The sequence below is a fragment of the Sus scrofa genome, chromosome 12, assembly GCF_054392235.1.
Source record: "Sus scrofa isolate SSC_HxYL_T2T_F1_AM1 chromosome 12, Sscrofa_HxYL_maternal_Yorkshire_Landrace_v2.0, whole genome shotgun sequence".
Lineage (NCBI taxonomy): Eukaryota > Metazoa > Chordata > Mammalia > Artiodactyla > Suidae > Sus > Sus scrofa.
In genome coordinates, this window is record NC_139394.1 from 64988122 (window position 1) to 65015096 (window position 26975).

Consider the following 26975-nt stretch of genomic DNA (forward strand, 5'->3'; position numbering starts at 1 on the left):
TCGCCTGCAGTAACAGTATGAGAAGGTATCTTCCGAGCACCGATGGCTCATCACGTGACCTGACCTTCAGCCCACGCCAGAGTCTCCCTGGAGCGACTTGACCTCCAGGAGGGAGCCAGCGCTTCTCACAGCCAGGACTCAGCGCACCTGCAGCAGGTGCTTCGGCCAGGGCCGCACCCTCCATCAGCAGCGAGGAGGCGCCCACTGCCCCTGCTCCCCCTCCCCGTGGGGCTGCCCCGCAGGCCATTCCTGCCACCCCCACCCACCCACCCAGTGCCTCTGGGGTCCACAGCTTCCGAGCCTCGTGTGGTCAGACGCTGCCCTTGCTAAAAGCCTCCCTCCAGGATGCCCAGGTCAGGCTTGGAGTCCCAGTGTCCCCAAAGCTGTCTCCCCGAGGCTGAGCCGCTGTCAGGAACCGCCTTTCCAGCTGCGCGGCCGCCGCCACACCGGCTGCTTCTGAGAGCTGGCGTTCCAGGTCCGGCTTTGACAGTCTTTGTACTCTGCGAGCTTTTGAAACTCTCAAGCATTAATCGTTTTAATAAACACAACATTTTTCTTACCTAAAACTATTTGTTACCAAAACGAATAAAGGGTCTGTACGTGGCCTTCCCTGACTCCAACAGACGAGTCTGCGTGCCTTAGAGGGGCCGGGGCTGCTCCATTCAATCAATACTCAGAACCTGTTTGTACATGACCCGCTCCAGGCTTTCCATATTCTAAATGCGAAGGAAAACCTCGAATTTCTTTCTTTTTTTCTGCATACCAGCGGCATGCAGAAGATCCCGGGCCAGGGATCGAACTCGCTCCACAGCAGCAACCCAAGCCCCCGCAGGGACAACGGCCAGATCCTTATCCGGCTGGGCCACCGGGGACTGTGCCAATCTCAACATTCTTAATAGGGCAAAGGCCAATTTGCTAACAAGAGCTGAGGTTCACACAAAGAAAACTTCCTCGGGGAGAAAGAAGAAAGACAGGACTGATCGTAAACCAAGTTCAGCAGCTGCATCAGAGGGGCAGCTCCTCCGGCAGATACCACGCACGCTGGTCTCAAAGACCACTCTAGGGATGAAAAGGCAGCAGGAAAAGAGGAAGGACCGTCCATAGGGACCAAAAGCAAAGTCAGATTCCTGGTTGCCTGGAGCTGGGGGGAACCCGGACTGGGCTGGAATAGACACAGGAGGCCTTTCTGGGGTGATGGAAATTGTTCTAAAGCCCCGGGGCAGTGAATGGCTGGCTGTGGCTCAGTAAATTTACCAAAAATCATGGGCTTGCACTTCTTAAATGGGTGAATCTGATGATATGGAAATTCGACTTCAGTGAAGCTGGGTTTTTTAAGGGAAGGGAGATAAATGGATGAGCCGTCAGGACTCTATATGAATTATTCCTGAACTAAAAAGAGCCGCGTCCTCGCTGCTTCAATCAGCGTGACTGAAGCCTAGGGGCGCCTCGCGCCGGGAACGGAGGCTGGAAAGACAGAGGCTTTGAAGCAGAAGAGATAAAGGGCGAGGCGAGGCCTCCCCCCGCTCCCGGGTGGGTCCGCGGAGCGGCAGACGGGCAGGGCAGGGCCGCGGATGCGGGTCCGAGGAGCGGGCCCGGGGCAGGGCCTTGTCTGCGCTCCTCCGGCGAACAAAGGCCCGATTCCGGGGCGTCGTGAGTGTGCGCGGAGAACCCCCGTTCCCCCGCCCCCTCTGCCCCGGGGCCCAGGACGGGCGCTCCAGGCACCAGCCGCGTCCTCGCGGGGCGGGAGGGGTCACGCGGGGCCCGGGCCGGAGCGCTGTCCCCGTCCCTTAGCGCCCAGCGGGGAGCGCCCCGTGTCTGCGCAGCGGGTGACCAACGGGGCGCTCAGGGCCGCGACTCCGCTGGAGCAGACCTGCCGCCTGGCACGCCCTCTACCCGACCTTGCACCGACACCAGCTCCCAACGCGGCCACGCCGAGCAATGTCCTGGGCGAGAGCCACAGCCTCGGCTGGGAGGCGCTTCCACCCCCTGCACGTGGATTGCTCACATCCTGAGAGCAGGTGTGTTTGTTCCAGCCCGGTTTATGCTAGATGCACTCATTAGTGATTCTATTTACATGACAATTATTACATGAACCAATGAAACATGAGGAGAGAGGAGCCACCCTGAATGCTTTGAAAAGACTTGATGAAAGTGAGCTGTTAGAAAAGGGGGTGAGGGAGGGATAACAGGAGCTCGGGTTTAGCGATGCAAAACTACTACACATACAATGGATAAACAAGGCGGTCCTACCCCAGAGCACAAGGAACCATGCTCAGTACCCTGTGCAAACCCGGGAAAAGAATGTGAAAAAGAACATGAACATATGCGTGACTGGATCATTTTGCTCTACACCTGAAACTAACACAACGGTGTAAACCAACTAGGCTTGAATTTTTAACACCGCCTAAAGCAGCTGTAACAGAACAGGGAAAGCCCCTTGGTTATCGTAACCACTCAGAGACGATGGACGGGTGCCAGAGAGACGGAAACCGCAGGAGCTCCCGGGTCCCGGGTCCACCACCGGAAGGGCCAGCCTACAGACGACCCATGCTGCAGAGGGTGCAGAGAAAAGGGAACCCTCCTGCACTGCTGTTGGGAGTGTAAGCTCGGGCCGCCACTATGGAAAACAGTATGGAGACTCCTCAAAAAACTAAAAAGAGAGCTACCAGATACTCCGGCAGTTCCACTCCTGGGCATATATCCAGACCAAAGCATAATTCAAAAAGATACATGCACCCAATGCTCACCGCAGCACTATTTACAACAGCCATACATGGAAGCAACCTAAATGTCCACTGACAGAGGAGAGGATTAAGCAGATGCGGACATCTCTGCAATGGAATACTATTCAGCTATAAAAAAGAATGAAATAATGCCATTTTCGGCAACATGGATGGACCTAGAAATTATCACACAAAGTGAAGTAAGACAGAGACTCTACTTATAGGTAGAGTCTAGCATATGGCACAAATGAACCTGTCTACACAACAGAAACAGACTCACAGACATAGAGAACAGACTTGTGGTTGCCGAGGGGGAGGAGGGGAGGCAGGGGGGTCACATTTTATAAAAGTATCTACATTTCAGGTTCTGTCTTCATTCTTCTTATACAAGTCACTTCACTTAATTCTTAACCACGCTATGAAATGGGTAGCGTTTGCTTCATTTTACAGTTAAAGGAAATAATAAAGATAAGAAAAAAATTAATGACATTGAAAACAGAAAACAGAAAAATTAATAAAACAAAGATCAATAAAATAGACAAATCTCTAGCAAGGCTGACAAAGAAAAAAAAGAGAAAATACAGATTATCAATATGGAACAAAGCAGGGTTTCTCTACAGGCCCTGCAGACTGAGGATAAAATAACTCTACACACATAAATGTGCAACAGAAGAAATGGGCCAATTGCTTAGAAAACACTACTCGCCCAAAATATGAAATAGGTTATTTGAATAGTCCTATGACTCTTAAAGAACTCTGACTCTGTAATTTACAACTCTCCCCACCTCTGAAAAAAAAATCTGCAGATTTCACTGGAGAAGTCTACCAAATGTTTAATGAAGAATTAACAACTTTACACAATTTCTTCCAGAATTTAAGAAGACTTGAGAACACGTCCCAATTCACTTTACGAAGTAGTATTATTCTGATACTACAACCAGCCAAAGATAGTACAAAAGAGACAAACAGAGCCCCTGGTGAGTATCAACGCAAAAATCCTTAATAAAAGATTGGCAAACAGAATTCAACAATATATAAAAATAATTATACACCATGACCAAGTGGGATTTAAGGGAAGAAAGACAAGTTCAATATGTAAAAAATCAATCAACGTGTAGTCCACTCCATGAACAGGCGAAAAAAGAAAAAGTCCCTGATCACATCAATCAATGCAGAAGCAGCATTTGAGAGACTGCAATTCCTGTTCATGCAGCCCGAAAAAGACCAAAAAAAAAAAAAAAGACACAAACAAACAAACAAAACCAAAAACAAAAACAAACCTGGAATAGAGAGGAATCCTTCAGAAAAAAAAAATACTAGAAAAATGAGGATACAGGGGAAATTCCTCAACTTGATAAACTGCATGTACAAAAACCCAACAGCTAACGTTATAAAAGACTGAATGCTTTCCTTCTAGGGCTGTGGACAAGGCAAGTTTGTCCACTCTCACACTTTTATTCAACATAGCATTGGAATTTCTAGACAATGCAATAAGGCAAGAAAAGGAAAGAAAGGCGTACAGACCAGAAATGAAGAATTAAAACCGTCCCTCCTAGTAGATGACATGATTGTCTACACAGAAAATCCCAAGGAATCTAAAGGAAAAAAAAAAATCTCCTAGAGGAGTTCCCGTAGTGGCGCAGTGGTTAACAAATCCGACTAGGAACCATGAGGTTGTGGGTTCGGTCCCTGCGCTTGCTCAGTGGGTTAACGATCCGGCGTTGCCGTGAGCTGTGGTGTAGGTTGCAGACGCGGCTCGGATCCCATGCTGCTGTGGCTCTGGCATAGGCCGGCAGCTACAGCTCCGATTCGACCCCTAGCCTGGGAACCTCCGTATGCCGCAGGAGCGGCCCAAGAAATAGCAAAAAGACAAAAAAAAAAAAAAAAAAAAATCTCCTAGAACTAAGTGAGTTTAGCAAGTTTTCAACATACAAAATAATATATGAAAATAAACTGCCCTTCAATACTCTAACAATGAACACCAAAATTAAAAATACAGTAACCTGGAACTCCCATCCTGGCTTGGCAGTAATGAATCAGACCAGTATCCATGAGGACACAGGTTCTATCCCTGGCCTTGTTCAGTGGGTCAAGGATCTGGTGTTGCTGAGAGCTGTGGTCTAGGTCGATTTGGCTCGGATCTGACATTGCTGTGGCTGTGGTGTAAGCCGGCAGCTGCAGCTCCGATTCAACCCCTAGCCTGGGAAATTCCGTATGTCATGGGTGCGGCCCTAAAGATAATAATAAAAAATACAGTAACCTAAAATTTAAAATTACTTTTTTTTTTTTGGTCTTTTGTCTTTTTTTGAGGGCCACACCCACAGCATGTGGAGATTCCCAGGCTAGGGGTCTAATCGGAGCTGTTGCTGCCAGCCTACGCCAGAGCCACAGCAATGACAGATTTGAGCTGCATCTGCGACCTACACTACAGCTCACGGCAATGCCGGATCCTTAACCCACTGAGCGAGGCCAGGGATTGAACCCGCAACCTCATGGTTCCTAGTCAGATTCGTTTCCACTGCGTCATGACAGGAACTCCTTATGATTACTTTTTTTTTTGTTTTTGGCTGCACCCTCGTCATGTGGAAGTTCCAGAGCTAGGGATCAAACCCACGATGCAGCTGCGATCTGCACCACAGCAGTGGCAATGCCAGATCCTTAACCCGCTGTACCCCAGGGGAACTTCCTATGATTGTTCAAAAAAAAAAAAGATATAGGTGTAAATTTAGCAAAATAGGTACAGGATCTGTATGCTAAAACCCACAAAATGCTGACCAAAGAAATCAAAGAAGAACTCATTAATGTTTGTGTATCGGAAGACTTCCCCTCGTAAAGAGGAAGTAAATTCCCAGAAGACTTTTGTGTGTAGGTAGATGAGATGATTCTAAAATTTATACGGAAACTCAGAGGAACAAGCCTAGACAAAACATCTTTGGAAGAGAAGGCTAATGTCAAAGCGTCAGTCTACCCGATTTCAGGACTGGAGCCACGAGCCTCAGGACGGGGAGGTACTGGCAGAGGGAGAGACGCGCAGGACAGAGAACCCAGAAAGAAACCCTGACGAACACGGCCACGTGATTTTAGACCAAGGTGGAAAAGCAATTCAGTGCAAGAAGGCCGTCTTTCCATCAGGCGGTGCTGGAACAACTGGCCATCCGGGAAACCGTCAGACCCAGGCTCCGTCTCACCAGGCAGAGAAAATGTAACTGAAACGGATCACGTGCCTAAATGCAAAACGTAAGACTCCAACACCTTTAGAAGAAACAGGAGACTCTCTTCTGGGCGAGGCCAAGAAGTTCTCAAAGTTAACACCAAAAGCAAGATCCATAAAACGAAACATCGATCAGCTGAATTCATCAACATCAAGGACTTTTGCTCAGTGAACGACTCTGTCACAAGCGTGAAAAGACAAAGGAGAGCCTGGAAGAAAATACTTGCCAAACGCAGTGCCAACAAAGAGCTACACCCTCTAGAATATATAAAGAAGTCTCGGAACGCAACGGTCACCCAAAAACCCCCCCAAAACCCCTGCAGTTGGAAAACGAGTGAATGACATGAACAAACATTTCACTGAAGAAGATACACCGATGACACAACATAAAGGCGGTTCCGCATCATCACCCATCAGGGAAACGCAAACTAAAATACCGTGAAAGAGCACCACACACCTGTCGCAGCAGCTGAGACAACAAAGTGACACACCCCACGCCGGCAAGGACGTGGAGAAAGTGGATCCCTCACCCGCACACTCGCCGGCGGGGATGTGTCCCCGCCGCTCTGCAGCCACTCTGAGAACACGCGTCTTCCGAAACCACACACGCGGCGATGGCACCCCTGGGCATCCATCCCAGAAAAACGCGTCCACAAAACGTTACCATAAAGCCGGTACGTGAATGTTCCCACCAGCTTTGTTCAGGATGGCAAAACACGGGAGACGACCCCGACGCGTGCGTGAGCACACGGGTACCTACACCCCATAAAACGCCGAGAAGAAACAAAAAAGGAGCCAACATGTGATACACACACAACCTGCAGGAATGTCCAGAGGGTGGGGGTGCGTGAAAGGGCCGGGCCCTAAGGCTTGGGTACTGCGTGCTTCCGTGTGTGTAACATTCTTGAAATAGCGAACCTGTGGAAATGGAAAACGGACTCGCGGCTGCCAGGGTCGAGGAGCCGGAGGATGGAGGGAGGCGAGGGTGGCTCCAGGGGAGGGGCCCTCGTGGTGATGAGAACCTCTGCAGCCACACTCGGTCAACGGCAGCACAGGGCTGTGACACGGCTTTTTTTTTTTTTTTTTTTGTCTTTTCAGGGCCACACTCTCGGCACATGGAGGTTCCCAGGCTAGGGGTCTATTCGGAGCTGTAGCCGCTGGCCTACAGCACAGCCACAGCCACGCCAGATCCTAACCCACCGAGGGAGGCCAGGGATGGAACCCGCAACCTCATGGTTCCTAGTCGGATGCGTTTCCGCTGTGCCACGACGGGAACTCCCGGGCTGTGACATGGTACTATCGTTTCCCAAGATGGTACCACTCAGGGAAACTGGTAAAGGGTACAAGGGAATCTTTATTGTTTTTCTTTCTTTCTTTCATCTTTTTAGGGCCGTACCTGTGGCATATGGAGGCTCCCAGGCGAGGGGGCTTTCTCTGTTATTTCTTACTGCTGCATGTGAATCCATAGTTAGTACAAAACTAAAGACAATTAAAAAACATGTGAAATACATGCTCCACTTTCATATCGACTTGACCTGGTATTCTGATGAAAACTGATATAAAAGTATACACTCTGAATACCATTACATTTTTAAAAATCTTTTAAGGAATCCTTAAGAATTATGAAGTGGTAGAAATTACAAAATACTAACATGAACTCGGGGTGGCGGTAAGCTGAGCAGAAAAAAGAAAAAGAATAAAATCTGCCAGGAAAAATCCACTCCTTACTGATAAAAACAATGCAAATGAGCCAGAAAATTATTTTTAGCAAATCCACACCCTAATGGACCATCTGAAATCCCTGGTGCTTCATATTCTTTCCTAGAATAGTTAATTACTGCTCAGAACATCCCCCATAAACAGTGGGCCCTGATTTCGCCTCCTTGGCCCAGGCCGTGCAAAGGCCAGGGGCACGCCTGTTTTCTGCAGCTCACGTGTCTTTACCAGGACACCCAGCATATTCTGAAAGCAAAAGAACGACTGTGATGCGTCCAGAATCTAACTCTCTCTTACACAGGAACACAAGGAGAGTTTCTGCACGGTTACACGCTGAATTTCCCAGAGATGCAGGTAACAGGTGAATCAAGGGGCGACAGCACTTTGCATTGTTGAGAAGCTCACCGAGTCCCAGCAGGACAGAAGGTCACCAGCTGGGACACTGCCCCAGGATGTAATAGGACAGACTTCCCTTTGTGAAGGTGGAAGAGTCTAGAAAATCACCACATCTGTATGGAAAGTTGTGGCACTTCATCAAAGGGGAGCCATCTGGGAGTTCCCGTCGTGGTGCAGTCGTTAACGAATCCGACTGGGAACCATGAGGTTGCGGGTTCGGTCCCTGTCCTTGCTCAGTGGGTTAACGATCCGGCGTTGCCGTGAGCTGTGGTGTGGGTTGCAGATGCGGCTGGGGTCCCACGTTGCTGTGGCTCTGGCGTAGGCTGGTGGCTACAGCTCCGATTCGACCCCTAGCCTGGGAACCTCCATGTGCCGCGGGAGCGGCCCAAGAAATGGCAAAAAGACAAAAAAAAAGGGGGGGGGAGCCATCTGAGGAATCCAGATAAATATGCACCTATGAAACTGTTACTGGAAGAAAGAGGAAATTTTAGAAAATCTCTAATTTGCATCCTCATTGAAATTCAAGAACAACAACAACAACAACAAAGACAAAAGACAAAAAAAGACAAAAAAAAAAAAGAAATTCAAGGACCTGGAGTTCCCATCGTGGCTCAGTGGTTAAAGAACCGGAATGGTATCCACGAGGATGCAGGTTCCATCCCCGGCCTCACTCAGTGGCTTAAGGATCCGGCGCGGCCATGAACTGTGGTGTAGGTCACAGACGCGGCTCGGATCCAACGTTGCTGTAGCTGTGGTGTAGGCCGGCAGCTGTAGCTCTGATTCAACCCCTAGCCTGGGAACCTCCATATACCGTGGGTGCAGCCCTAAAAAGACAAAAAAAAAAAAAAAAAAAAAAAAACTTAAAAAAAATTCAAGGAGCTTTTGCAGCTATGAGGCTAGAGCCAGAAGTCGTAAAGAAGCAGCAATTTGAGATGAGAGGAGTTAGACTAAAGATTAAAGACACATCATTGAAGTACAGAAAGCATATTAGATGATAAACTTTCAAAAATCAGAGGAGCTATGAAAGTAATCAAAAGAATGAAAAAAAAATACGTGTTGTGGAAGACATACTCAGGAGACCAAATATACACATACGTGAATTTCCCGAAGGCGACTCCAGGGTGAAAAGAAAAGCAATAATTAAAGTAATAAGGGAACGCCTTGAGGCCCTGTAATAACGCCACCACCCAATGCTAATAACTCTGGGCAAAAAAGGATGAGAAGAACTGAACACACACAACTGCATCTCAAGCCAAATTTCTGCATCTGATTTAATGGGGAAGCACCGAAAGCAATCACAGTGAAATGAGAATGAGGACACCGCAACTCACACACTCCGGCAGGAATCGGAAAGAAAAGGCAGCTGTGGGGACGGAGGGGACAAAAGGCATTGTTAGCAGCGGCTGATATAATCCTCCCTCGGGAAGACACGTGAGAACCAACTGCAAACCGCTAGTACCAGTGAGGGAAGGAGTCAGTTACAAACCCAGTATTCTTAAACACCTCATTAAAAAAATACAGTGAGCGCTGGCTTCAGCCGCACATGTTCTAAAATTGGAAGGACAGAGAGATTAAGGGAGGGTGACATGCAAGTTCGGAAGAATTCCACATTTACAAAAGGGGAAAGAAAGAGAATACAATGACTAAGGCATCCCATCCGCAAAGCAATAAAGATATAAGCCTGGGCATAAACTCAGCGAATGGAAGCAGGCGGAGTGGGGGGAGGAGAGGACGGAGGAGGGAGGGAAAATAAGCGGACTTCAGGGAAAGGCCCAGAACTGGCGAGGCAGCCACTCTTCTGGTTGGGAAGACTCTGGAAAATCGTCCCTATTCCTGGGGGGGACGCCCCAGGGAAGCGCCAGGCCCCGACGACCTCGCGCCGCTGGGTCCCGCAGGGCCAGGAAACACCAGGTACCTCTCACCGTCCAGGACCTTGTAGTCCACGTGCCAAGTTCAAGACCCCCTCACCCCGGGGTCTCCCCCGACACCGCCTGAAGTTAAAGCCCGTTCCCGGTCTGTGGATGACGGCGGGAGAAAGAGAATGTGCTTACGTGGGGTGGAACATCACCCTGCCTAAAAGAGCCCCTTTCTCAGCACCTTTCCCGGCCTCCGAGGCGGTCTGCCCCCCCATCCTTCCAAAGCGAGCTGAGGCCGACTCACTCCGCGGCTCAGTCGCCCCCCGCCCCCCGCCCATGCCCCTCCCCCACGGCTGCTCCCCCTCCTCCCGCAGCCGCAGCTTCTTCCACGTCTGCGCCGACGCGGGGATCTTCGTCCTGCTCGCTCCGTCCCCCTGTTGCCTGGGACAGTACTGGGCACACAGCAGGACGCAAAACCGTGCGCGCGCCGGGACCGCACGCGGGGAGGGTCGCGGGTCGGGGCCGGGCTCCCGGCGCAGCGCTCCGGCCGAGGCTGCCATCTAGCGGCGGGACCCCTCTGCAGCTTTGGGGGCCGAGAGGACAGCTGCCTAGCACGAGGGCCAGGCCCTTGGGCCAAGACGAGGTACCACCCCCCGGCACCACGGCGAGCCAAGGAAGAAGGTGCCTGGGCTGCGCTCAGATGCTCTCATACTGCCTGAAAAACCCGTTAAGAGGAGCGATGCTCCGTGTGCAAGGGCGGCGGGCATGGCTGGACCGGGGCACGTGGTCAGCCCTCTCTGGCACGTCCTGATGTGGATGAGACACCGCGACCTCCCGGAGGCTGGGCTGAGGGTGTGAGGCCAGCACCAAAGGGAGAGCGGGACACGCGGTAGGGCTGACCACGTGCCCCGGTCCAGACCCTGCTGCCCCTGCGCTCCCGTTACTGCAGACGGTGGCAGGGTCCCCGGGGGTGCTCGGCCAGGACACCTGACCTGGAATGGGCCAGCCCCCTTCAGGCGCTTCTCCCCACCCGTGTCAGACGGCGGGTAGCACCACACGCGAGCGTCAGCAGCCACGCAATGGGTCTTACCTAGAGGGGAGCATCGCCCTGTTACCAGGTTTGAGGGCTCCTCCGTGAGGACAGATGGATGCCCCGGAAAAGTGCCCTACAGGCCGATCGCAGGTTTAACTATGGGGCGTTTAGAACCACTGACTTATTCCTCTGTATGGCAACTGCGTGACGAGATCCCTTCCCAAGTGAATACACTGGAAAGAAAACAGATTGCACCACACCATGCATTACAGAAAAATGTGTCCCAAAGCCGAAAGATCAAGAACTAAGACTCGAAGGCCACAGAAAGAATTCCGTCCTCTAAGAGTCTACGTATAATGTATAATGACCTCTTTTCTTTACAGGAAATCAAGGCCATGCTGCTAGCATTTTCCTTATTTTCTTTAGTTTTATTTTTTTCTTTATAGCTGAGTCTATAGAGAAAGGCCGTGAGTCCAGGGAGCGCCCAGTGGGGGCGCTGTTTCTAACACACGGTATCACCTCCCTCTTTGTCTCAGCGGTACTGAGATTTAAAAACCGCCTTTGTGACTAGTCCCAGCGCCCTCATTCCCTGGGTTTCGTGCATGTAAAACAGAGACAGAATGTGACCTGATACCACATGACCACCTGGCCCCACTGCACAACTGCAGCATCGCCACTCCGGCCGCTGCTCCGAATGGTGGGCTCATCAGCCCACGGACGGGTCCGAATTTACAACAAACGCAGTTTGAGGATACGTGACAATGTGTAAAAGTGCCAGCAGTCCAAAAGCCGATACGAAAAATGTTGAGGACCACTCGTATTTAAAAATAAAAGTACCAGGAGTCCCCGTTGTGGCGCAGCAGAAACACATCCAACTAGTATCCATGAGGATGCAGGTTCGATCCCTGACCTCGCTCAGGCAGTTAAGGATCTGGCGTTGCCGTGAGCTGTGGAGTAGGTTGAAGACACAGCTTGGATCCCACGTTGCTGTGGCTGTGGCGTAGGCCGGCAGCTGCAGCTCTGATTCAACCTCCAGCCTGGGAACCTCCATATGCTGCAGGTACAGCCCTAAAAATTAAAAAAAAATAATAAAAATAAATGAAAGCTCCAGAGCCAGTTGTAATTTTCTAATTCAACTCAATTAAGTCAAAGGATATCATTTCATTATAATCAAGTAGACAGCGAACTGAATTTGAATGATAACCTTAGGAATAAAACTGCACCTCACTGAATGGATAAAGAAGATGTACATACATACAATGGAATACTATTCAGCCCTAAAAAGAACAAAGTAATGCCATTTGCAGCAACATGGATGGACCTAGAGATGATCATACTACGTGAATTAGGTCAGACAGAGAAAGACAAATACTGTATTATATCCCTTGTATGTGGACTATAAAATATGGCACCAAAGAACTCAACAGAAACAGACTCATAGCCTAGAGAAGAAAGAGCCTTGTGCTTGCCAAGGGGCAGGGGGTGGGAGTTTGGGGTTTAGCAGATGCGAACTGTTATGCAGAGGATGGATAAACAAGGTCCTACCGGAGAGCTTTGGGAGCCACGGTCAACAGCCCGTGATACAGCGTAATGGAAGGAACATGTGTGTGTGTGTGACGGAATCATTTTGCTACACAGCGGAAACGAACACAGCAGTGTAAACCAGCGATACTTCCACCTAAAAAACTGCTTTTTACATTCCAGGAGCCCGTCGCGGTTCCTAAAACGTTCACAGACCCTTGGGATAACCTCACTGTGCTGCAGATTTGTGGTCGTTTCCTCACTGTGACAGGTAAGGAAGCTAAAGCCTGTGGGGTGTGGGAACCAGTAGAACCAACGTCTTTCTCTGGGATGCTGGACAAAGGCAGCGCATGCTATGATGGAGCCATTAAATAATCCAAAAACAAGTGGTTAAAAAACACTGCAGGAGTTCCCGTCATGGCTCAGTGGAAACGAATCTGACCAGTATCCACGAGGACGTAGGTTTGATCCCCGGCCTTGCTCAGTGGGTTAAGGATCCAGTGTTGCTGTGGCTGTGGTGTAGGCCAGCGGCTGCAGCTCTGATTTGACCCTGGGATATATGCCATGGGTGTGCCCCTGAAAAAAACAAACAAACAAAAAAAACAAAAAAAACAAAAAAAGAAAGAAAAGAAAGACTGCAAAAGGCAAGAAGAGGAAGGATTTGCCTAAAGCAAAAAAAAAAAAAAAAAAAAAAGGTTATGATTTGTATTTCTGTTTCTAATTTTTTAAAGCAGGGTACGCATGTGTTTTGAAAATTGTGAAACAGTATAGAAAGATCTAACATGAAAAGTCTCCTTCCTCCACTTTTAATTCTGGTAACTCTCCTCGTCCTTCCATGAAAAAAAAAAGTTATGATTTCAAAAATTAACATATATTTGAAAAAATTAAATAAGGTCAGACTCTATGCACCATGTTTTTTGGTTTTGGTCTTTCCTAGGGCCGCACTCACGGCTTATGGAGGTTCCCAGGCTAGGGGTCCAATCGGAGCTGTAGCTGCCAGCCTATGCCACAGCCTCAGCAACTTCTGGGATCCGAGCCGTGTCTGCGACCTACACCACAGCTCATGGCAACACCGGATCCTTAACCCATTGAGCAAGGGCAGGGATCGAACCTGCAACCTCATGGTTCCTAGTCGGATTCGTTAACCACTGAGCCACGACGGGAACTCCTATGTACCACGTTATTTTGCCCACTTAGTAATAATCTTTCCCTATTGGTACATACAAATCTACCGTGTCTGTTTTCATGGCTGCATACTATTCTGCTGTACTAAAATCTCACTGTGCAATCAGCCCTAGACTGTCACATACTAACGTATTTCCAGTATTTTGCTGTTACAATAATGCCACAACCGAACGGCTTGTCCATGTACACATCAGCATCCTTTTTCAGTAATGCTAAGTGCTAAGCAGTAGGAACCTTTGGGGAAAGATTATAGGAACGTCAAAGATAGATTTTCTATCACCTATACGTGGCATGCTGGCTCCCGCCCTTGGTAACACCGACAAGTATCACTCATTTTCATTTTACTAATGTGTCAGGGGAAATCGTGTGCCGTAATTATTGCTCTGATTTATATTTCCTTAGCTGTCACTGAGGCAGCATCTTTCTATTGACTATCTGTGTTCCTTTATGTGAACTACTCATTTCTCTTTTGGGCTATTTTTCTTTTTCTTATGGTTTATACCAACTCTTTGTAAATAAGCCCTTTGTGACGTGTTTCGCAAAAAAAAAAAAAAAAAAAAATCCTCTTTTTACAAGGCAGTGTTTAATATCTCTGTGATTTTGCACCATTTCCTCTGTGGCTTCTGTGTTTGTTCCCACCCGGAAAGGCCCCTCCAAAGCTGAGATAACAAGCTGATTCTGTCTCTCTCTCTTTTTTTTAATGACTGCACCCGCAGCATATGCAAGTTCTGGGGAGTTCCCATCTTGGATCAGTGGTTAACAAACTCGACTCGCATCCATGAGAACGCGGGTTGGATCCCTGGTCTGGCTCAGTGGGTTAAGGATCCAGCGTTGCCATGAGCTGTGGTGTAGGCTGCAGACGCGGCTCGGATCCCGAGTTGCTGTGGCTGTGGTGTAGGCCAGCGGCTACAGCTCCGATTCGACCCCTAACCTGGGAACCTCCATATGCTGAGGGCATGGCCCTAAAGAGATAAAAAGACCAAAAAAACAAAGAAGTTGTTCTGGGGCCAGGGACTGAATCCAAGCCACAGCTGCAACCTAGACCACAGCTGTGGCAATTTCAGATCCTTTAACCCACTGCCCCGAGACAGGAATTGAACCTTCGCCTCCGCAGTGGCCTGAACCACTGCAGTCAGATGCTTAATCCACTGCACCTGGTTGGGAACTCCCACAGCTGATTATCTGGTATTTTCTCCGTACTTTCACGGTTTCACTTTTTACTATTTAAATCTTTAATCCACTTGGAAATGATTCTGATGAGAGAGGTGAGATAGGGACCCAGCTTAATTTTTTCCACAGACACAATCAGGAGTTCCCTTGTGGCTCAGCAGATTAAGGAGCCGGCATTGTCACTGCAGTGGCTTGGGTTGCGGCCGTGGCGTGGGTTCGTGGGTTTGATCCTTGGCCCGGGAACTTCTACATGCCAAGGGTGTGACCAAAGAAAAAAAAAGACCCAATCAGTCATTTTTTTGGAGTGAATGATCTGTCCTGGTCTAAAACGCCGTCTTTCTCCTACAGGAAGTCCTCCGGAGAACCCCGGGCTTCCTCCACTATTCCACCGAATGGCCTCCTTCTTCGCCAGTTCCGCGATGCTTAGGTCAGCCCCTTGATCACTGTTTTTCAGAAATTTCTGGGTATTTCTAGACTATTGATTCTTCTGTGGATCAGGGTTTATCAACAGCAGCCCTCTTGACACTTGGGGCTGAATCCATCTTCGCTGTTGGGGAGAGTCCTGAGCTTTGCAGGGTCTTTGGCGGCATCTCTGACCTCTACCCACTAGAGGTCAGTATCACCCAAACCGACCGCGGATTTTGCCAGTTGTTCCTTGGACTGGGGTGGAGGCGAAACCTTGGTCCCCGTCTCCCCAACCTCCCCCACCGTCCCCGCATTGAGAACCTCTGTTTTAGATAAACCGCAAATCACTTCATCAGTTTTACTCCTCCCAAATTCCCACTGATACTTTAATTGGGATGAAATTATTCAGAGTAATTTAAATATCTTTATTCTATTTAACACATTACACTTACCTAAATTTAATCTTTATTACATTTAAACTTCTTATCCCAGAACCATACGTACCCTTCTATTTATGTATATATTTTTATGTCCTTCAAAAGGGTTTTAAGATTTATTTTTAAATATGAGCTTTTATCAAGTTTATTACTAAGTATTTTACCTTTTTGTTGTTGTTGTTCTTTTTAGGGCCGCGCCTGCGGCATATGGAGGTTCCCAGGCTAGGGGTCCAATCAGAGTTACAGTCACCGGCCTACACCACAGCCACAGCAATGCCAGATATGAGCTGAGTCTGCGACCTACACCACAGCTCATGGCAACGCCAGATCCTAACCCACTGATGGAGGCCAGGGATCGAACCTGTGTCCTCACAGACACTAGTCAGATTCGTTTCTGCTGAGCCACGACGGAAACCCCATACCTTTTTTGTTCCTTTATAAATGGGATCATTTCTTTTTTGGGGGGATAATTTCCCATGTTGTTATCTTTTATAACTCATCGCTGATGAGATAGTGATATTGACTGATACTAATAAGTTATTGATTTTTTATATTCTATAACCAGTCACACTCTGCACTCTTATGGTATCTAACAGATTTTCAAGTCATGCCAAGTTTTTTCTAGCGATACAACTTTCAGGCAATTCTAAGCATTTTTCTAGGCACACAGCATATTCTCTGCGTAAATTCATCTTCCCGCATCCTCAGTTCCAACACGCGTCCTCTCCTACAGCTTGGTCAGTACTTGCAAAAAACTTTACACACTAGCAGTCACGTGGACAACCTTAAATCATTCTTTGTTTTTTGTTTGCTCGTTTTTTTGTCTTTTTGCTATTTCTTGGGCCGCTCCCGGGGCATATGGAAGATCCCAGGCTAGGGGGCAAATCGGAGCTGTAGCTGCTGGCCTACGCCAGAACCACAGCAGCTCGGGATCCGAGCCGTGTCTGCGACTTACACCACAGCTCACGGCAACGCCGGATCCTCAACCCTCTGAGTGAGGCCAGGGATCGAACCCGCAACCTCATGGTTCCTAGTCGGCTTCGTTAACCACTGCGCCACGACGGGAACTCCCCTTCTTGATTTTAATGTAATACTTTTAGGATTTCACCACGGAGTCTAATGCTGGCTTTGGCTTGAGATACATAAATTTCCCATCACTAACGAACTTCCCACACACTTAGAGTCTACCAAGGGTTTGCTTTTGAGGGGCCACACCCACAGCACGTGGAAGTGCCCAGCCCAGGGATCGAACCCACGCCACAGCAGCGACAATGCCAGATCCTTAACCACCGGGCCACCAGGGAACTAACTTTGTCAAAGACATCTTCCGACACATTGAGATAACCATGAGGTTTTTCCTCTTGAGTCTGTTAATATTATATGAGGGAACTTCCTATTAAGCCATCCTTGGATGGCACAAATCTGCCTGGCTGTGGTGTGCACTGCTGTTCTTGTAATTTCTTGCGGAATTTTACTTGTTAATATTTTTCATCTCACATTGTTGCATCAGTATTGGAGAGTGAGGTCGCTCACTGTTAGTTTTGCCGTGGAGCTTCAACTTTTAGAAGCAGTGTTAGGCTGGCTTGATAAAAATAAGTGGAACTTTCATATGCTGTATTTTAAAAACCAAATGAATGTATTTAGTATGAAACCCATCTTTAAAAAAGTAAAACCAGTACATAGAAACACAAGACCATGCCCCTTTAAACTCTTCCTAGGTGCAACTTTTTGAAAACTGAATAAACAAGTTCCTTTGGAAAGCGAATCCGGGTTGTGATATTTTATATAAAAGTGCAAAAATCATAAGTAGGCTACCATTCAACCCCTAACAGAAGCGAATAATGACATATTTCAGCTGTGTTCCCATCTTAGACAACTGAGCAGTGCATTACTCTTCTTATTTTTTGGCCATGCCCACAGCATGTGGACCTTCCTGGGCCAGAATCAAACCCGCAACTCGAGCTGCTGCAGTGACACATTGCATCCTGAGCCCACTGTGAGTACACAACCATTATTAACTGAACTGCATTGAGTTCGACCGCAGACAACATAGCTTTCTTATCTATGAGCTGCAAAAGAAAATTAGATACATTCTTTGGCATTTTCAGTTTCCTATACTCTGAACTCGAATACAATGGTTTAAACAAATCTTTTCTGCTTCTCAAGAATCTAGTAACACTGAGAAAGGCCACGGGTCCAGCGGCCACTGGCGTCTAGGTGACGTTGCACAGCCTTCCCAGAGGACCCCCCCAGGTTCCATGGGAGCCAGGACGGATGCCGTGCCCCGCCTCTGCCAGGACCCATGGGCTGTCTCACCCATGAGACACCGGCAGCACCAAGAAGCCCCACAACCTGCATCGCCCCTGCTGGATCCCTAAGGATGGGACGAGGGCAAAGTGACGGACCTCTAGAGGGACTGGGGGGAGCTCAGCCTGCCCTGGGGGATACCGGCCCAGAGCAAGTGCACAATGCACATCTGATGAGGGAAGGGGTACAGGGATCCCTCAGATGCTTCAGGTGGACAAGCAAAGCCTGGGCCCTCTGACCTGCCCCCCCTCGCCTGCCCCCACCTCCTGGGCCCCCCAGACTGAGTACCCCCTGCCTGGGTCCTTCTGATCTGGGTCCTCCTCTGTCCTGGATCCCCCCCTCCTGGGCCCCTCCTACCTGGGTTGCCCCTCAGGCGGCTCTCTGTGAGTTCCGAGATGGCCCCGGACGGGGACGTCTTTTTCGGCCGAATGGCCCCAGAGGCGGCGGCACCTCCTGGCTTGGTGAGCGTGTCCTCACTGCTGGCCCTCTTGAGCTGAGAGGTGGAGGGAGAGACAGAAGGTGAAGAGATGCATTTGCAGGAAGGAGCACTATGAACCAAGAAAGCAGCGAGCGGCTCGGCCTGCCCAGTAGCCGAGGTCCGGTGACGGCACCGAGAGCAGCAGGACAGTGGCGGCGGCATGGAGCCAGCCCAAGCGATGCCCTCACTGGGAGAGGGTGACTCTTCATCTCATCACTCTTTCAAAGAAGAGTACAGGGAGTTCCCGTCATGGAGCAGCAGAAACAAAGCCGACTAGGATCCTTGAGAATGTGGGTTCAATCCCTGGCCTCCCTCAGTGGGTTAAGGATCTGGCGTTGCTGTGGCGGTGGTGTAGGTTGCAGACATGGTTCAGATCCCCCTTGTTGGGGCTGTGGTGTAGGCCGGCGGCTGCAGCTTCAATTGGACCTCTAGCCTGGGAACCTCCAGGGAACTGCAGCCAACATCCTACGATAAACCCATTGGGAAAGACTCTTCAAAAAGAATGCGTATCACCGAGTCACTCCGCCGTACAGCAGAAACGAACACGACACGGTAAATCAGCCGCAACTTAAAACATAAACAAACTAGTGCGAAAACACAGGCCCGGCGGAAGGAGAGAAAAGATAGAGCGGTCTGAGCGTCCCAGCGAGCCCGGCCCAGGATGCGCCTGACGCCTTTGGAGGCCAGAACAGGGTTCGGGCGGGGAGAGAAGCAGGACTCCTCGGCCCTTTTCTGCCCTCTGTCGTGAGCGGCGCAGGACGAAGACGGTGCAAGGGTGAGGATGGGAGCGGGTCCCCTCATCCCAGCGCGGCCTTGGGCACGTACTGGGGGGACGGGGGGGGGGGGGGGGGGCGGAGCTGAGACCCGAGGCCCCGCCCCTTCTCTGCCGGGGGCCCGCGGCTGGGCGGCTCCCGCGGCCCTGACCCCGCCGGCGTTTTGGGAAAGCCCTCCGGGAGCCGGGGGGCGCGCGGGCGGACGCCGAGCAGGCGGGCCGCCTCCGAGGTCTGGCTGACCGGCCGGTTCCCGGGCGGCGAAGCACGTCGCGGTGAACAGCGCCGCAAACCAGAGCCGGAGAGGCAGGAGCCGGGCCCGGAGAGGCCGCCCCAGCCGCACGTGTGTGCTCCGCGATGGGGGCGGTGCGTGGGCCCTGGGCGGGACCCGCCAGATTCCCCCCAGGTCAGGAGCGGAGATGCGGCTTCGGGCTTGACGCGCAGGGAGCCCGGCAGCCAGCGAGCGCGGGGCGGGTCTGCGCTGCGGAGACAGACCCTCCGTGAGCGGGAGCGCGCGGTCCTTGAGCCACGCTCGTTCTCATTCAAACCGCAACTCTCCCGCGCTGGCCGCGCCGAAACAGTAACTCACTCGCTCAGGACCACAGGGGCGAGGCCGAGCTGGGATCTCTGCCTGGGGTGGCGTGTCCACAACGCCACCCGGAGCAGGGACCACCGGGAGCCGGGACCACTGGGGGCCGGGAGGCTCCAGCCCCACCTCAGGGCTGAGGGCCAGGGGACAGGGCTGGAGGGAAGGCAGGTCACGGCAGCGGAGCAGGTGGGTGGCTACGGACTTGGGCTCCACGTCCAGACTTTGAATCCTGGGTTGGAATCTTGGCTCTGCCTCTTACTAGCTGTGTGACCTAGGGCGAAACACTTCACCTCTCTGGGCTTTGGTTTTTTCACCTAAAAAGCAGAGATGGCAATGGCACCTACCTCAGAGTGTAGCTTTTGCGGATTGAATGAGGTGGCCATAGAATGTGCTTAGAATAACAGTTTCTGATGCACAGCATGCTTAATAATCATTCTTATTTTCGTTATTGTTATCCTGCAAAAGTTAAATTCAAGCAAAACCCAGAATGACCAACATCCATTCATGATAAAAACTCTTACAAAAGTGGGTATAGAGAGGAGATATCGCAACATAATTTAAGCTATTTATGGTAAACTCACAGCTAGTATAATACTCAACTGTGAAAGGCTGGAAGTCTTCCCGCTAAAATCTGGAACAAGACAAGGATTCCTACTCCCACCACTTCTATTCAGCATAGATTCGGAAGTCCTAGCCACAGCACTCAGACAAGAAAAAGAAATAGAAGGTATCCAAATTGGAAGGGAAGAGGTAAAATTGTCATTATATGCCAATGACATGATACTCCATATGGCTGCCCCTAAAGATGCCACACAAACAGCAAAAATGGAAGAGAGTGTTTTAGGAAAAGAGGAAGGTGATGCAACAGGGATTCCAGAGAGCAGGGAAGAGCCTTAAAGCAGGTGGCTAACTTCCCTGGGCCTCAGACTCTTCATCTTTTAATAACCACGAAGTCCAGGAGACATTTGGGGTGGGCGTGTGCCAAGCACAGCCAGGAACAGCAGACACCTCAAACACCTACTGTGAGAATTGGAAACAAAATATACAAAATGCTCCATTTTAGGAGTTCCCATTGTGGCGCAGCTGAAAGGAATCTGACTAGGATCCAGGAGGGTGCGGGTTCGATCCCTGGCCTCGCTCAGCTGGTTAAGGATCTGGCGTTGTCCTGAGCTGTGCTGTAGGTCGCAGACGCAGCTTGGATCCTCTGTGGCTGTGGCTGTGGCTGTGGCATAGGCCACAGCTATAGCTCTGATTAGACCCCTAGCCTGGGAACCTCCATATGTCGCAGGGGTGGCCCTAAAAAGCAAAAACTAAAAATAAAAAATAAAAAAGAAGCCACGTTTGTCTCCACAAATGACAGCAGCTGCTTCTACACACAAGGCTGGCTCTGAGGCCCCGCTCTGAGTCCTCCCCTCCACACCCAACCAGACCCGGTCCTGTCCTTTCCAGACACAAGGACACAAGGACTTGGCGGGGAGCACTTTGTTTCCCCGGAACCTTCCACAAGGAGCTCCAACTGGGAAAGATTCATTGCTTCGAGGCTTTCCCGGGGGGCAGGACCCTCAGACCCCAGACCCACGCTACCTGTCCTCCGAAGCAAGTCACTGAAGCCTGGCTTACGCGTGGCTAGTTTTTGGAGGCAACATCAGACACACAAAGCTGTGGTCTGTGTTACTAAGTCTTGTTCCCTCTCCGTCCGCGGCTGCATTCTTGGCTTCATTTCCTGGTCATCGAAGGCAACTTCCGCACATTTGAGAGTTCTGGTTTGTTAGAGGCAGTGCTGATGGAAGCCTCGGGGTGGCTTTGGAATGTTGGCTACAGATTTCCACAGATGGCTTCACTGATATGTAAGCTGTTGTGCACCTGCCCGTGAATGCCCGCAAAGGGAAGGTGTTTAAACAGCTCACAGATGAATGGAATTAAGAAATTCCTTCCATTCCACAAAGACGGGGGGATTCAACGCTCTGAAATCGTCACAGAACATAATCCGGTCTTCGAACGTGTAGAACACGTCATGCGTGAAGCAGCGGTTCTCGGCCTTAAGAGTCCCGCAGAATCCTCGGAGGGCCTGGTAAGGTGCAGACGGCTGCCCGCGCCCCCGTCCCCAGCCCCAGCTTCTCATTCCCAGGGTCCGGGGAAGGGCCTGAGCATCTGCATTTCTAGCGAGTCCCAGGTGCTGCCGTGAGACGCCCACTTTGAGAACCAGAGGCTTTAGGGCAGCGCCATCCATGAAAATAGTACCCGAGCCACAGGGCAAAGTTTACGCTGTCTAGTGGGAACTTTTTCAAATGTAAAGTGAAGCAGGTCAAACTAATTTAGTGACGTCTTTTCTTAACTCAGTGTATTCAACATATTATCAATCAGTGTGCGACCTATTAGTGAGGTGTTTTACTTTTTGAAACTCACCTCTGAAGGGCTCCCGGCCTCTCGGGGTGAGGGTGAAGCACCCACTCCCTCAGATGGACAGGGTCCCCAATCCTGGCGGAGAACGTGCCTCAACTGTGAGACCCTGCTTCCCGGGGGGCGACTGGGCAGGGGCAGGAGAGGACTGGGGTCCAGCCAAGCAGAGACCCTTCCCAGTTATTTGCTTGTTTCTCTTCCTTCCCTCCCTCCCTCCCTCTCTTTCTTTTACAGCCGCACCTGCAGCATGTGGAGGTTCCCAGGCTAGGGGTTGAATCAGAGCTGCAGATGCAGGCCTACACCACAGCCACAGCAACGCCGGATCCTTAACCCACTGAGCAAGGCCAGGGATTGAACTCACATCCTCATGGATGCTAGTTGGGTTCTTAACCCGTTGAGCCACAATGGGAACTCCCAGAGCCCTTTTTTAAGTACTGCCTAGACCATACTTTAATGTATTCCAGAAGCTCTAAGGGTCTGCTATGGGGGTAATCTATGTATTCATTTAAAATCTGTACTACAGCTGTCTCCCAAATGCGCTATAGGTCAAAGAGACAAAAATGACGATCAGAGGACTGACACCGGGTCCCGGATGACAGGTAATAAACCAAGTTATGTGCAGCCCACCTTACCCACATTTGCTCCTCTTGGCAAACAGGGTACAAATCCCAGGGGCGGAGCCAGGGTCCCAACGCAGCCTGCCTGACCCTCCGCGAGCCTGCGCCTCCGGTTCCAGCGCCCTCGACGCCCCTCTGGGGAGAGCCGGGGCGTCCAACCTGTGCTGAGCGCCTGCAGGTAGCAGGTGCTTCCTAAGCCTGAGGCACAGACAAAAGGGCAGACCCCCGGCCCTCTCGGGCTTCCAGGCTCCAGTGGGGAGAGGACAGTGATCTAGGGGGGAGGCAGGGTGGGGGCGCGGGTGGGGCAGGGGACCTTGGAGCACAGACTCAGGAGGAGAAGCGCAGAGCAGGGGATGGGAGGAGGGTGCTCCAGGCAGCTCCCACGGCCGGCTCGCCCCACCCCACCCCACCCCACCCCTCGGGGACAGCATCAGTGGCGCCAAGAGGCCTTGTGTCCCCGGCAGGGGACAGGGAGTGGGGGCTGTGCTCCATTCTGAGTGAGTGGGGAGAGCCTGGACAGTTCCAAGCAGAGAAGTGACAGGACTCGAGTGCTGAAAGGGCCACTCGGCTTCCACTGGGGGTGGAGACGAAAGCAGGAAGGTGGTGGCAGGTCCCCGGTGATGCCTGGGAGCTGGTGGGAGTTGACATATTTCTAGGGCAGACGGCATCTTGCAGGTGGACTGTGGGATGTAGGAGAAGGTGGGACCAAGCATGCTGCCCCCGACGCTGGGCTGAGCCGCACAGGACACCTGCTGTTTCCACAGAGCTGGGGAGGGGGAGCTCAGCGGAGGGAGGGACGGAGTCTGGATTCCGTCTTGGACATGTCACCTTCCAGGTGCCTTCTGATGCCTTGTCTAAGAGGCAGCGTCACAGAGGTAGTGGGGGGAGTGCTGGCCGGAGATGCGAGTTGGTGTCGTCCCCACACGGAGTGAGGGTTCACGAGGACAGATACTGCCACCTAGAAGGACCTGGCTCAGCTGGACAGTGCTGTCCCTCCAGAGCGTGTGGAAACGGGGGGGGCCTTCATTACGTGTCACCGAGCCTGGGAGCGGGGGTGGAGGGCCCAGACCTCCTGCTCTCCGTGGATGTGACAGTCTCCCCCCCACCCCCATTTCTGGGCGGCACCAGCGGCATGTGGAGGTTCCCTGGTCGAATCAGAGCAGCAGCTGCCGGCCTGCACCACAGCTCACGGCAGCGCCGGATCCTTAACCCACTGAGCGGGGCCAGGGAGCCTCGTGGATCTAGTCAGCTTCTTTACCCGCTGAGCCACAGCGAAGTGACAGTCTTGCACAAAGACCTGTCCTGCATCTCACCGTGTCACAGGCTCCGGTGACACCTGCAGAGGCGGAGCGCCTTTTCATCCGTCTGAGCCTAAGGCATCCCCTTGTTTTATGTCCAGAACAGTGCATTTCTTGCACAACTTTAAGACACACTCGCTTTCTGAGAATAACAAGGAAGAGGGCACTTGGGTTCAGAGCTTCACCAGGAGGGCTGACCTCTGAAACCACCACGCCACCTCCCTCCGCCGGGCCTTCCTGGTATCTGAGTCACCGACCCCACAGCCCTGGATCCGTCTGCCCCGAGCGGCCACGTCCGTGGGGCTCCAAGAGCATCTCAGGCCCCTGAGCCGAGTCGCGCCCAGGCAGACGTGGGTTGAAATGCGGATTATTTAATTAGAAACAATGTTCCTTTGGTTTCCTGGTTAGGGTATCATACCAATGTCTCTGAAGTCGGCGTGTAGGTAGGTTACACCGTCTCTGAGCTTCATCTTGGGTGACAGAGGGAAGCTGCGCCCCAGCCCACCTGCCGTCGGAACCCCCGGGGGTGGGGGCAGCAGTGGAGCCTCCCCAGCCCACCTGCCGTCGGAACCCCCGGGGGTGGGGGCAGCAGTGGAGCCTCCCCAGCCCACCTGCCGTCGGAACCCCCGGGGATGGGGGGCAGCAGTGGAGCCTCCCAGGTGCTGCCCGGGTGGGGGAGGGGAGCATGAGAGGAGGAGGCCTTGACCTGCATCCAGCAGGACAGGGCTGGGAACCAACCACTGGATTTTCAGGCTCCTGAGGCTCTCTGGTGACCCTGACCCCATCTCGTGGTTGCGGGGGGCAAACTCTGCCTGGAGTCCACATGGTTGACCTGCAAATTCCCCCTCTCGACCCCGGGGGGCCCCTGCCGCCCCCGCTTTGCTCTGTGCTTTAGGAGATGTGCTGGGCTCCTGCCCGCGGTCCTGGGCATACCTTGCTGAGTCGGGACTCAAAGGCCAGCGAGGTGGACGACTTGGAGCTCTTCATGCCGGGGGAGGCGGCAGGCAGGGGCCGTGCGCGCTCCACCCCGAGGCTGCCGGGCCTGGTGACGGGGCTCCAGGGCTTGGCTGCGCTCCTCATCCTCGTCCCGTGGGTCCTTCTGTCCAAGAGCAGAAAAGACAGAGCATGTGTCCACACCCGAACCTGCCGAGTGACATCCCAGAGCTGCGCCCCCAAGCACGGCGGTCACCGCTGCTGTCCCGGGGACAGGGACAAGGCGCCCGAGAGGCCAGCTCTGCTCCAGGCTAATGCCCCCACCGTCACAGCAGCCTTGAACTATTAACAGCATATGTGCAGGAGCTCCCTGGTGGCTCGGCATTAACGACTCGGCATTGTCACTTGTGGCATGGATTCGATCCCTGGCCTGGAAACTTGTGCATGCCACAGGTGCCGCGAAAATAAAATAAATAAATAAAAGTGGCATTAAAAAAAAGGTGCGGAGTTCCCGTCGTGGCTCAGGGGTTAACGAACCCAACTAGGAACCATGAGGTTGAGGGTTCGATTCCTGGCCTTGCTCGGTGGGTTAAGGATCCGGCATTGCCGTGAGCTGTGGTGTAGGGCATAGACGCTGCTCCAATCCTGCATTGCTGTGGCTCTGGCGTAGGCCAGTGGCTACAGCTCCGATTTGACCCCTAGCCTGGGAACCTCCATATGCCGCGGGGACGGCCCAAGAATCGGCAAAAAAGATCAAAAAAAAAAAAAATTAATAGAGCAAAGCCAAATAAAAAGGAGTTCCCATTGTGGATCAGCAGGTAATGAACCTGACTAGAATCCATGAGGACGCAGGTTCAATCCCTGGCCCTGCTCAGTGGGTGAAGGATCCCACGTTGCTGTGGCTGTGGTGTAGGCCGGGAGCTGCAGCTCTGATTCAACCCCTACCCTGGGAACCTCCATATGCCGCAGGTGTGGCCCTAAAAAGACAAAAAAAAAAAAAATCAATAGAGCAGACTGTCATTGGTCAGACCTGACACCATAGGACAGAGTTACCCCAAACTCAAATATTCCGTGAAAGACCCTTTGTGCAAAGGAGCAGCACACAGCTAAAGGTCTTGGGGTGAAGTCCACTCCAGAAACCAGGAAGGCCGCCTGAGTCTCACGAGCCTTGCTGAGAGGTGGGCCGGCCGTCTCTTGAGCTTTCTGAGCCGGTCCATCCTGAGCAGCCTGATGGGACTGGGTTGAAGGCCCTGCCGCTCTGACCCTGAGCTGCCCATTTCCAGGACCCCCAGACCAGGAATGTGAGCCAGGAGATGGAGGCCGCAGACGAGACACAGGCTGGAACATGCACCTGAAAACACACGGCCAGGTGACAGCTAATTCCAGGGGCTCCCCTCACAGGCCCCGGGCGAGGCGACCCAGTGCCCCCTAGGGAGGGATGGTGGCGGGGCCTGCCCCCCGCCGCATCCCAGTGCACCTGCTCACTCCTCCGAGAAACAGAACAGGTGGTCCCCCGAGCCTGGCGCAGCCGGGCCCCTCCTGGTTTTGACCCCTTTTCCGAGGTCACCGTTTGGTCAGCCGGGGCCGCTGAGTCTTGCTCCGACTTAGAGGGATCAGCTGGTGGCAGGTGTCCAAGACCCCACCGGGAGCTCCTTCGGCAGCTCTGCCGCACTGGCCGCCGTGCGAATGTGGCCACGGGTGATCGTGGCCTTTTGAAGGCGGCAAGTGCGTCTGAGGAACCCTTGTCACGGTGTCCGTTACAGGATTAGTTCCGGGCCTTGTTAGTCCCAGCTCGGCTCCAGGAGTCATGAGTGCTTTTTCGTTGTGTCTAAAACCCCCTCCGTGTGTATTTTACCGATGTTTAGCACCAAGTGTTCTTTCTGGGCCACAGTTTCTGATGCTGGTTCCACAGCAACGATGCGAGGGGTCC

General features: G+C 51.9%; 1 protein-coding gene across 26 annotated transcripts in view; it reads right to left on the reverse strand.

Moving 5' to 3' along the window:
• The window catches only part of SPECC1 (sperm antigen with calponin homology and coiled-coil domains 1), a 237481-nt gene that overhangs the window by 137722 nt on the left and 72784 nt on the right, over window positions 1–26975 (reverse strand). For 19 of the 26 annotated variants that reach the window (XR_014821945.1, XR_014821944.1, XR_014821949.1 and 16 more), the window contains 2 exons: window positions 25046–25211; window positions 18318–18453 (listed from right to left, as the gene is read on the reverse strand). Coding sequence is in view for 16 of the 26 variants with exons in the window: in XM_021066292.2 (XP_020921951.2) it covers window positions 18318–18453; window positions 25046–25211 (302 nt within the window). In the remaining 10 variants the exon portion in view is untranslated. The remainder of the gene's footprint in view (window positions 1–18317; window positions 18454–25045; window positions 25212–26975) is intronic. The other 7 variants (XM_084986331.1, XM_021066295.2, XM_084986330.1 and 4 more) reach the window with 2 other exon arrangements.